This window comes from Microchirus variegatus, assembly GCF_963457635.1.
Source record: "Microchirus variegatus genome assembly, chromosome: 5".
NCBI lineage: Eukaryota > Metazoa > Chordata > Actinopteri > Pleuronectiformes > Soleidae > Microchirus > Microchirus variegatus.
This window is the reverse complement of record NC_139806.1, coordinates 9,222,682-9,235,366: the sequence shown is the minus strand read 5'-3', so window position 1 is coordinate 9,235,366 and position 12,685 is coordinate 9,222,682. Positions and strand designations below refer to the sequence as shown.

At 43.6% G+C, this 12,685-nt stretch overlaps 1 protein-coding gene across 1 annotated transcript in view; it reads left to right on the top strand.

Moving 5' to 3' along the window:
- Window positions 1-11,213: 11,213 nt before the first annotated feature.
- cdh24b (cadherin 24, type 2b) overlaps window positions 11,214-12,685 on the top strand; it is a gene marked incomplete at both ends in the record, with an annotated part of 105,968 nt that continues 104,496 nt past the window's right edge. Inside the window, one exon of the mRNA XM_083888939.1 lies at window positions 11,214-12,602. Coding sequence (XP_083745065.1) covers window positions 11,214-12,602 — 1,389 coding nt within the window. The remainder of the gene's footprint in view (window positions 12,603-12,685) is intronic.

The following is a 12,685-nucleotide window of genomic DNA, read 5'->3' as shown; positions in this document are numbered from 1 at the left end:
TGACTGTCATTCATGCCGGTGAATGAAAACATTTGCATTGTGCCTAATGAGGTTGCACAGTGTTTGTGTTATGTTCTGTATTAGCCTTTATGTTCCTTATCATGCATTACCATAACAGAAATATCTTCTTCAGCTCCCACTGTAGGAATACATACTTCCTACAGGCACTGCACTAGTTTCCCCAAACTCCCTTCGTCACCAATTTATTTCAGGCTTTGTGTTTTTGTTTTCACATGTAGCTCTGCTTACTTATAGAAAACAAGACACCAGTGGACGACACACTCACAGAAAGTTTTCACTGCACAGAGGCCTATTGATTCTATCAGACAGCCATTTAAAGTAAGCCTACTTCTACATCTGTCCTTTTTCCACTTGCTGTCTCCCAGGACGGAAGATAAACGTGAAAAAGATCCTTTAAAAGACAATCAGCGGCTAATTAACGTGGAATATCGAGTGTCATTGCTCGCCATCACTCTTTGCCCAGTTGCCTCGGTTGCCCGTCTACGATGACGCGCCATTTCGTTCTATAGCAGTGCATCGCATATCATCACAGACGACCTTGGGTCTGTGTTGTTTATTCATCTCTGAAACGACCCTCTGCCACCTTGCTGTGTCCTCGCCACCAGCCTCTTGTCCAGCCACTGTGCCTCTCGAAAAGAACAACCTTGAAAGTTAAACAACAGCGGTGGCCGCGATGGGAGTGAATTAAAGCTCAGACAAAGCATCTTCGAGTGCTGTGTCGTAAAGCACTCCCACTTAACAATCAAGGAGTAATTTTATTAACCTGTGCTTTGTGACTCACTGAAATTATGGGTGAGTGAATGTTCTTGAATTCACTCACTTGCTGAACAGTTTCTTTTTTCAAACTCTCACCAAAGGCTTGCAAGAAGAAAAATCCACCTTTTCTCATTATCTAACACTCCTCTTAATATGCACTTACATATGCTATTCACGCACACGCACAGCGCTCGGGAGACAAAGTCCATCTGCGATTCCCGAGGACTCTTGCTGAAATGTCAGCCTGTGCGTTAAAAGGACGCGATAGCTTTTTGATGTTGCACATGCAGTCGGGTGGAAGAGGACGAGAGACAGGTCTGATAGACATCAGGTATAATTTTGGTAAATGCTTTGGCAGCTTATGACTCATGGTGTAGATAAGGAACGCTGAACGTTTACCGAGACCGACATTGGCTTGAACCAGATGAGCTGCCTGACACGAAAACATCCCCTGACCTTCGTGCTTGAAGATCATTGGAGCTGATTAGCACCTGAAAATTGTCAGAAACAACACAGACGCCCGGAGGTAAAGAGACGTCAGATGTTGTTTTGCCTCTGTGACGATAATGACTGCTGGTGGATGACGTGGCCAGATGCAAGATCATCCACCATAAACGGTGTGCTATTTCAAAATCGCTTCTCTTGTAATCTAAGATTCAGTTTGAGATGATAGTATCTTCTTCGGAATAAACATGACCAGTGTTTCACCACCCCAGGTTCCACCCTGCAGTATTGGCTATCTTCCCTGTCAGATGTGTGGGCTTTAACCACAGAGCCATTTGGAAAGCAATTAATTAAAACATTAACCCTTTAAGGTACTACTCAACTATTTTGTCGACCACACTTTAAGTCACTATATATCATTGAAAAATGCACCAAGCTGTACTCACTAACACTTAAAGGTGCATTATGTAATAAATCTAAAGCAACTGGCCATAAAATCCTCCTAATATGTCACAGAGACTCAGGAATAATGTTCATATAACAAACTGAACTCACCAACAACAACAGTACAGACAAAATATTCGCATTAAAAAAAATATTTTGCAGACTGCAAATCATGTTTATGTTTTGAAATCATGTTTTGGCATGTGGCGCCACCTACCGCCGTCTACCAGTCATTGCAGTCAGTAGAGCCTCAGCTGCCGAGCAACCACGGGTTGCCACTTACGTCAGAAAACGAAAACCTAAAAGACCTCGGTATTTTAAATTTGAATGTAGTAACCGTTTTTGGCGACATTCTAACATATGGCGCCTTTAATGTGGGGGTTAGGGTTAATTATGCAAACCAGGTTTATTATGAACAGACGTCTCAACCGTTTGGTAGAGGCCTGTATCTGAAATACTGCAGGGTCTAATTTAAAAAACAAACAAATATATATTGATTGTCGTTATTGTTATCATAAGTAAATAAAATAAAATAATACAAAAAAATGTTTTGGTGTGTAACTTAAAGGGTTAAAATACAACATTACAAATAAAATAATTAACATTTTGTCTGGTTATAAAGGATAAGAAAGCATGCAAAGTGTATTATGTAAAACTGAAATTACAACTTAAATCTTAAGAAAAAAAACACATTTACCAATTGCACTGTAACATGTAACATGTTTTTTTTTAGACCCCCCTCAAATTTTGCCTTTGAGGCTTTCAGGCAGTCTCTAGCCCCCCCCAGACCCCCCTGTATTTCGCGCAGTGGATAATGTGACGTTAACTGGAGCTCCATCTCTACTACTACGCTTCCATTTCAGCGGTGAAAGCGAAAGTAAATGTTAACGGAGCTTTTCCTTCACAGCTGTTACGCGAGTCACAACTGATAAGAAGCAGTCAGTAGCCGAGTGCGAGTAACTGCATCATGATTTATAAAAGGTCTCGTTTGTTTTTTTTTGCCTGTCCAGACTAAAATGCAGCCCTGGAGTTTGCCAACTAAAACAAAGCCGGCAGCCTTTTTAAACATCTCCACTTTGAGGGGCTGTAAAATCCTGCAGTCGTGTACCACAGACGTATCTGGAGCAGTATATATAGAGATATATATATATATATATTCATAAACAGATGAGTAATAATGTCGCCCAAACCAAAGCAAATGTCTTCTGTTACACTGGAGCAACATTTGTTACATTAAAACTAGGGTTTGTACCTGAGTAAAATCTAACCACTACATCCCGCCTACTCTTGTGACCTGAAATCATTATCTGTAATGGAACAGGGGAATTTGGCTGCTCTTCCTCTGTCGTTTTGACGACCACAGGAACATGAAGCAGATTTCACAGAATAAGATAAAAAGCATTTCAGCGACAAATTACATCTTTAAGTGATTTTTTTTTTTTTAAGGTTCAATGGTGTAAAAAATGAGGTTCAGATATGGGGTTGGAACAAGTTGGACCAAATCTCTTTCTCTCTCACCTCCTAAGCGTTGCCCAGGAGATTAAACCATGCATTATTTTTTTGATTAGAATAGAATAGAAGGGGAAAAACTCAGCTCTCAGTTGCTCTCAGCAGAAGTGAAGCTGATTGTTGACAGCTCTCACTGGGATGATACACAAAGTTGGATGCTTTGTCTTCTCTTTGTTTTCACCCATCTGTAACATAAGCTTTTTAGGAGAGATTATTTGTGGATGCTGTATTCCTGTTTTATATATCTTGTCTCGTATACTTAAGCCACGTCCAGTCGGGAACGGCACCAAAAAGGAGACGGAATGAACTAGAGCTGCAACTAACGTTTGTTTTCGTAATCGATTAATCTGTCGATGAATCGTTGTCCATAAAATGTCAGAAAATGTTAAAAAAACGTTTCGTCCACAAACCAAAATGACTCAGTTTTAATGATTTCTTTGTTATGTGGAGCAAAGAAACGAAGAATATATTCACATTTAAGAAGCTAAAACAATCAGAAATCTTGGTTTAATCATGAAAAAAGCCTCAAACCTCAAATTATCGATTATCAAAGTAATGAATCGATTAATCGTTTCAGTTGAATGAGTGAATCGAGCCGTGCTGTTTCTGCATATATTTAGTGACTTCACAGACAGTAGTTGGTCACATTGTCCAACAATCTCCAAACACAAAACAATGAATGATGGTGCAGGAGAGAGCTGGGAATATGACTTCGTCATTCGATTTCGAGTTTCAAGGACTTTTTTAAATAAATTGCGTTTCAGGTCCCCCCTATAACGCCGTCTCCGTGTGCACGGAACACCTCTGTGTGCCGGAATTGTGCATCATCAACACTACAGTCGTGTTTCTACCCTCTGACAAAGTGTTAGATTCATGTGTCCTAAGAGACGTGAACAGATCGGATAACTTGACATTAAATTGTGTCCGAAGTTGTAATTGGATCCCATTTCTCTGCTTTACATGCAAATACCCCCATACCACAGAGATTGTCTGTGTGTGTGTGTGTGTGTGTGTGTGTGTGTGTGTGTGTGTGTGTGTGTGTGTGTGTGTGTGTGTGTGTGTGTGTGTGTGTGTGTGTGTGTGTGTGTGTGTGTGTGTGTAAGAGAGGGAGAGTAGGCGCAGGAGGAGCAGAGAAACAATATGCTGCACGTAGCTTTTATGATGAAATAAAGTTTTACCCGTTTGAAAGAATTAATAGAAAATCTATATTTGGTGGTCAGTGTTGACTTTATGGCAGCGGCTGGACATAAATCAGTGCCCGGGGGGGAAACACGGAGAGGTATAAAATGATGGCGTTTTAATTATGGAACTGTAGCAAGGACATGGGCTGAGTGAGTCGTCCTTCACTGTGACTCTGGACACTTTTGAGTTTCCACAGTTGGACGAATGTGGTCCTTTTTATCTTCATTACTGAGACTGTGTTTCTTATTGTGAGGGTGTGAATAAAATTAGACCTTTTTTTCCCTTATTTATTTGCTTCTGTGCAGCAGATGGTATACAAATTCTGCTTTTTTTTTCTCCCTTCTCCCACCTATAATGCATACAGTATACCATATCTAAACATAATTTATAGCTTCTAAAAGGCCTGCACGGTGAACATAATGTCCCAGTAAATCACAGGTATTTAGCGAGTCCACGCTGTCACAGTTGTTATATCTACACACACTCAACCAGCACTTTACCTTACGACCACACACATCAGACTCAGAACTACTTGAACCGTTGCCAAGGCAGTAAAACATGGGCCACAAATGTTGTCCCTGTCTTCACCTATTGGCACATTTCCTGGAGTTGTGATTCTCTGGACTGTCTCCTGTCAGGATTTATTTGATCTTTATGGCAGCATCCTTTAAAGTGCATATACCGTAGAGGAGGAGGAGCTTTGCATTCGCATTTGCAAGTCGATTCATACCACACAAACGTGATCTTGTGTATTTCAATGAGCGGAAATAAGTTATAATGATTTAAACCAAACAAAAGAGGTGTAAATAAGAAACACTAATGTTATATGTTAAGAGTAATGTGCTAACATTAACCAACACATTTCCAACACTCTGTGTTCCATTTTGTTTGCCTTTTTAATTAAACACTCTGCTGTAACCTCTGAAACATCGACGCGAAGAAGGTCATATTTGGTTCTACGGGTTAGCCAGTGTGTTGTCTTTAATTGTATGCATTTGTCTAAACTACTCATTCCCATTAGCTGTGCGTTCTGCTGCAGAAGATCTCCCCATGAAGCACAAATGCTGAGCAGAAATTATATACTGGGCATTTAACCGTCTTATGACCATCATGATAATCAGGCCCCCTGGATTTATATATCGATTTTATGGCTGTAGAATTTTCAATGAGTGAGCGCTTCTGCTCCTTTTTTTATTCAAGATAACTTTCACTTCCGATATCTGGCAGTTATTCAACCGTTTAAGAATTACGGTACTGAGAAACTGACGACACCAGCATGTGACGCGCTGGTGAAGCTAACCCTGTTTTTGGACAGTCGCTCCAAGGAAGCACTGGGGGCGACCAAGTATATGGACGCATCTATGGGCCAATTCCTAAATTAACCCTCAATGTTAACCCCCAAGCTCAACCCTTAATCTTAACTGGCCCTCAAAACCAAGTGTTGAGGGTCATATTCAGCTGACAGTTACCACACACCACGGCTTATTGAAAAGTAAACCATAGCAAACGATCGCTTGTCCGCACCGGCCGGCTATTGACAAAAGATCGTAAAATAAAAAAAATAAATGTTACGCAACAATTACTTAAGTAATCCATAATATGGGCCTAAACTAAGATAATACAATGGTTTTCATCATTTTTATATCTCTATTAACAAAGAAAATACTTAATTTGTATCGCACTCGTTTTGCTGCTTTCGGCGCCATTTTTGTTATGTGGAAACACGCAATGCATTCTGGGTAGCCCTTGCTCCCAAGGGTGGTCTTGGAAAATCTCAATATTGAGGGCGATACAGCCCTTAAACTCGCCCCTCAACTTAATTTTTCTGAGAATCGGGACAGCACTTCCACTAGAGGGAGCGCACATTTTTGAGATTGAGGGTTAAGATTGAGGGTTAAGATTGAGGGTTAAGCAAGGAATTGGAATTCACCCTTTTTTATTATTCTACTGCTTTATCCTCCACATGAGGGTTGTGCCTATCTCAGCTGACAGATTGCCAGTCCATAGTTTTGGAATTTTCCAGATATCACAAGCGCTCTAGGAGTTACGGTAACGAGAAGTACGCATGCCAAATTCTGTCGATTGATGACAGGATTGGTAACATAAAGGGTTAACTACTAATACATCTGTAAAATGGGAGAAGCTGGGTCACTAAAACCCACTATTTACCACTAAAAAGCACAAAAACATGGTTGGTACTTGACACCTGCACCATCACATAGATTTCCCAGCGGTAAACCTTCAGGGAGTAATACACACACAAAAAAACATATTTTTGACCTGAAATCCAAGGGTGATGTCACAGGTGTCGAGTCTTTCCTCAGAAATAAACGACTCCCAGTGATGCAGACATTCTGACAGTCTGGGCTCTTCTCTCTGCGGCTGAGCGAGGGGTGGATTTGTGGAAGGGTTTATGAATCTCGCTCCCTCTCCTGCATCTTATAGCAAAATCAGAATATTACGAGACCGAAACAAAACATCTGTCACATTTCATCTTCTCGGAGCACAACTCCAATATTTTGGAACTCTGCGTTCTCGCTCGATCGTCTCTCGCCATTTTAATGCAACTTTATTGATGGAGCCCAAAGACGAGCAAATCCAAAGCCCCGAACGTGGCAGCCTAGTAATGCTCTGTCTTTTAAGTTCCTACGCCTTCCATAACTGTACATTCAGAGCACAGTTTTCTGCTGTGAAACTGTGCTTCTGACATGTTGTTTTACCTGCTGTTGTTTCCTTCGCCCTCATCCTCCACAAACCTCCAGCCTCTGGGGAGTTCCGTCTAATGTCCGTGTACTCTTGCGGCGCTGCCTTCTTAGAAAGGGGGGTGAGCGCCTGCTGTCAGTACATCGGTGAGGATGAGATAGAGACAAGGCAAGAGGACACAGGCGAAGAAGAAGGTATTCATATATTAACCGACCAAAGCCTCCCGCTGTGTTTCACCTCCTCGCTCGCTGACAGGCCTGCTTTTATCTGCCGAGGTTCAAGGCGAGCGATGGAGCTGCTTTACGCCGCTTTGCACTTAAAAACTACCTGTAATGTCTTCTGAGACATGAGCCTGAGCTGCAACCCCCCATCCTCTACGCCCTGGCCCTCCATACCCCCCACCTCTCTTCTCACACCACAACCATTTCAGTAAATTTCGTTGCTTTTCTTTCTCCCTCTCTTCTCCTCAGTTCTGGAGTTTGCCTTTGTTTCTCCATGCATAATTCTTTTAGGGTGGCTGCTTTCTTCTGCCCTCCTGGTGTGAGAGAGTGCTCCTTCTTTTTTTTTTTTTTCTTCCTCTCTTTGACTTTACTGCATCCACAGAAGCAGTAAAGTCCTCAGAGCTTTCTTTATTTTTTCATAGCAGCGCAGATAAGTGGTAGAAGGAGGGCGTCTGAGGATGTTTGTGTGCAGATGGTTGGCTGAACGTGGCCGTCGTCGTGAGTCCAGGATCTTATGCGAGCGGATAAGTAAACAAATAGTTCTGGAGAATATTTTGTCAACAGGTCTTGAAGTCGCTCGGCGTACACGTGTTTGTTTGTCGCTGTGGATGTGGGCAGACTTCCTATGCCGCTGCTTTGGTGGCACTTCTCACTCTAAGTGTGTGTTTGCCTGCTCGAGAGGGGGATACTTAAAGAAGAAGAGGAAGATAGACAGTGAGCACAGAGGTGAATCGTAATTAAAATTTTCTGTCTCGTTAGGTAGGTGACAGCTCGCAATCGATGGCGTAGGTTCTGCCTCCGATGGTAACGATCCAAAAGATCATTTGGGTTTTAGGTGGGATGGGACCAGTAAGGGGAAATTAATTAAGATATTTACGGTCCCAATTAATCAGGGCACAGAGGAGCTTGGGAAGAAAAGCGGTACAGTTACAACCATGTAGTTTTAGCTTTTCACAAAGACTACGATTAGGGACTGAGAGCTTCCCGGAGCGAGCGAGTGCAGCACGCTGTTCTCTTCTTAAAATTTAAAATGATACTTGCCGATTCCGACAAAGTTGAAACAACAATTTTTTCGTGTTACATCACATAGAACTCTAATGAGGAAATATGAGCTCCCTGTGCTTCAGATGGGAGCACCCAATTATCCTCACTTACTGCTGCATAGGCCCATGCGCCCGGGCTAATGGAATTACAATGGCTCTCTTCCCCCAAAGGTGCGCGGCATAATGGGAAAGACTGTAACACTGATCAGAAACGCCTTAACCCTGCTTTGAGTCACACGTCGGCCTCGGAAATAACTGTAAAACATGGAAGAACGGATGCGTGAGAAGGTTGTTTTCTTCTTGTTCCTGCTTAAAAAAAAAAAAAAACTGACATTGACAGAACCGCCCATAGAAAAATGTTTGGGGAAAATGTTACATTTGTGCTCAGATGGCGAAAGCGGCATGATGATATTCGGTCCAGCATTCCACTACCTGCCCCGGGCTTGTTAACAAGGTGCCTGTGGCAATGATTGCCTGACCATCAAAATCCCAGCTGATAAGTTCCTCTGGGAGAGAAAGAGAAAAAGAGATGCTATGTCATTGACTTCACCCTGATTGCCTCCTCATGCTGTAAGTTTGAGATAACACGCAGACAACACCCGGCTTTACATCCTCCATAATGGCCTGTGTGGCGTTTATGTACAGCTCATTCTGGAAAAAATCTCTCTGTTTTGCCACTGGTCTCATCATGTAACGACTCGTGGGTAGATCCCGTTTTGCAGCGTTTTATCATTTTTATGGCTGGATTTATATGCACAATTATGGCTCCGTGTACCCTGTCGTCAAGACGGCGCCCAGCAAAAGACACCTGTCACTTCCAATGCTGCAAGGCCGAGGGAGGAGGATCGTCTGATTGACTGAAGCCTCAGAGTGCACGCAGGGTGAGGGACGCGGTGACAGGCTGTGATTGACACAGATGAGAGAGAGAGAGAGAGGGAAGCGAGGATGAGGAGGAGGGCGGATATAAAAACAATAGCGAGTTAAAGAGAGGGGGATAGAGGAAGATTTAGAGAGAGAGATACAGGCCGAAGAAGAGACAGGTGGTGAGTGGGAGAGGTGGAGAGAACACAGAGGAGGGAGGGAGGAGGAGTGGATAATCTGTTCTCCTCTCTGTTTTCTGTTCATCAGGAGGATTTGCTTGAAAAAGAGAGACTGAGAAAAAGAGGGAGGGAGAGTAGAATGGGGGGAGGGGGGGTAAGTATTCCCAACTTCTGTCATGACACGGCGAATGTGCTGCCACGGGAGACCGTCACGCACCCAAACAGACGACAACGGCCACGTCCGCGTCCTTTAATGCGCAGGTTTCACCGAACATTAAATACAGCTTTATAGAGTTTGATCGCTTGTGTCACTATAGAAAACTAGCAAATTAACTGGATACGCACTGATGTGCGATTTAATTATGATTTAGAAAAAAAACAAAAAAACCAACACAATTCTGCCTGTAAAAGTGTGCAGTCTTGTATCTGTGAATGGATCATTGTAAAGCAGAGAGAGAGAAAATACTCTAGCTTTGTACACACAGTACAGAGCGGTTGGAGATGTGAGTCTTTATCTGGTTCCAGGGTTTTTTTTTCCAGACTTTTTTTAAATTAATTTAAATGACTCAAAATGGTTGCATGTTCAAATTAAGTGGAATTCACATCATAGTAGTTGCTGAATTACTGAGATAAGACTATATCCTCTCTTATCTTTAACACTATACATCATAACGATATGTAGTATTGTAATATAAGTAATATTATGGTCATGCAATTTTCTTGATTTTTTTGAAATGTGCATAGGATGAATTTTAACCTGATATTTATGATCAATTCTGATTCCGGCACATTTCATTGGAAATCCTATGATATTACTGTATTATTATCTTCTTAATAACACATTATCACCATTATTATTATTATTATCGAGCTTGCAATTGCGTTAGAAATACAACGGTATCACCATACTATGGAGATCACTGTCACACTATCACCACATGTGATTATGGCGTTCCTCAGACACGCTGACTGAGTTTGCCATTTTGATTTGTTGTAAGATTTCCATCTGTGCGAGCTGAGGAATCTCGAGTTGCTGCTGCTGCTGCTGCTGCTGCTGCACGCTACGCGAGTGCATGTGAATCTATGGCCTCGCGTCATACTAACTGACTGATGGAAGAACAATAACAACCGCGCTAATGAATCACGCGTCGGCGCGCTGTGAGGCCGGTTTTAATTTCAGCGCTGGTTCCTGCAGTCAGAGATCCTTGACAGTTGTTCCCACTAATAATTGCTTGGAGCAAGTTCTAATATTGTTATCCTACCTTTGCCATGTAGAATAGAAAGATGATAACTTTGTCCCCATATATCTCATAAATGACAAAAGAAAGCACTTGGGTCATTATGAGGGTATAAATGGAAGTGTGTTCAGGGCCTGAAAAGCCCTCTGAGCTTGTGAAAATGTGATTTCTGCTCTGTTAAATGGTCTGTCCTGTATGCTTGTCTGCGAGCTCTCTTACCTGTCTCTGCTGCTCCACTTTTAATTAACGCAGTGCAATGATTAAAGTTTTAACTTAATTATCTTTATCTTTTCTCTCAGGGTGTTCATCCCTCTGTGGGAAACTGAATGAGACGTTTTGCAAGAGGAGTGGGGGAGAAAAAAAAAACAACAGGAAAAGGAAAAGCTTCGTGAGACGGAGGAAGATAAAAGGCAGTTTGAAGAAGGAAATAAAAAAAGAAGAAGGAGTGACTGACACCTGCTTTCCAGCTCAGTGTGAAGGGCGTCGAATGGGCGAGTGAGAGGAGGGCGTATGGGAAGAGGATAAACACAGGAAAGAATGAAGATACCTGGAAAACAAGGCCCGCCTCACAGCAATCCTCGCTTAAATTAGGACGAATCACCACAAGACAAGATGATCACAAGAAACCTGCTCCTGTTGGTTTGCCTCTGTCTGTGGGAGGGGCTTACAGGGAGCGCCTCGGCCAGTAAGGTTGTGCGGAGGAGAGGAGTCGGCGCATCGCACCTGGTGAAGCAGGGGGAAAGCACAGCGGCCGTCCAACGGGATGCAAATGCGGATGCTAATGCGCCGCCTGTGATGACTCTGAGAAACCTGATTAATCAGCAGGCAGGTGACGCCGGATCTTTTTCTTATTCTAAAATGTTGCAGGCTCACGCTGCTCCTGCATCTGGAGCCAACAAGGAGAAGCAAGCTTTCAAGCCCAAGCGTGAGGTTGACTCTGTTTTTAAAAAGGAACCGACTCCGCACACATCAGCAGCTGGTGACAAGGAGTTCAACCAGGACGCGAAGAAAGTTAGGAACAACACCAAGAATGCAGACAAGACGTTCACAATCCGCCACAAACCAGATCTGCACTCCAACAAAACCAAGTTCAAGTCAGGTTCTAGACCCAGGAGCAGACCTGATCTGGGCGTTTATACGACAGGTGTTCCAGGGAAAGGATTCAGCATAGACTCCAACAGAAAGCTGAACCTCACTGGCAGTTATGGGGTTTTGAAGCTGCTGTCGAAAGAGAACTTGGTCAGGATCGTTAACTCCCAAATGCAGAGTGTTCCCAGCCTGAGCTTCCCGAGCAAGGGCAGCCGGAGCAGGAAGAGAGATTTGATTGACGTTAATCACAGACAGTTAGAGTCTCAGAAAATGCTGAGGCAAGATATGGTTGTCACGCAGACGCACGCGGGATTTGAGAATCAAACTGCGTTGCCTTATGTAAGCCCAGTCACCCCTTCAGATGTTAGTCGAGACCGTGGCGCTAACCCGCCTATTAATCCGCTAACTGAAGTCAAGCCAGCGTTGAGTCAGGAGCAGGTCAACTTCGGAATAGAGGATTCCGATAATGGCGACGGCAAGAGCGAACGCGTCGTCAGCATTCTGTCGACAACACCTCGCGGCGAGGTCGGTATAAGCCCCGAGAGAGAGGCAACAATGGGCCAAACGGAACCCCCGTTTACGTCGACAAAACATCTCCCGCTGTATGTTCCCTCTGAAATGAGCAATTCTCCTCCATCTGTGCTGACAGCGCAGCACCCGAGATTAATACCGGGGAACAGGGCAGCAGATTCCCATAGAGACCCATTAACAGAGTCAGTTCACACCGCTCAAACAGAACTCAGCACAGCTCAGTACTCGGAAGATGAAGACAACACACTTGTCAACAGCACTCACGTCCTGAGGCTCCATCCGGCTAACGAATGGAGCCGCGGCGTAAAAACCGCCGGGACGCGTGGTGCCGTCGATCCGGAAAACGGGCAAGGGCTCGTGTTTGAGGAAGCAGAGCTGGAGGTAAAAGAGGAGGAGGAGGAGGAGGAGGAGGAGCAGCAGCGTGGCCACGTGGAGGGGAAGGGGCCGCGCTCTCGCAGCAGAAG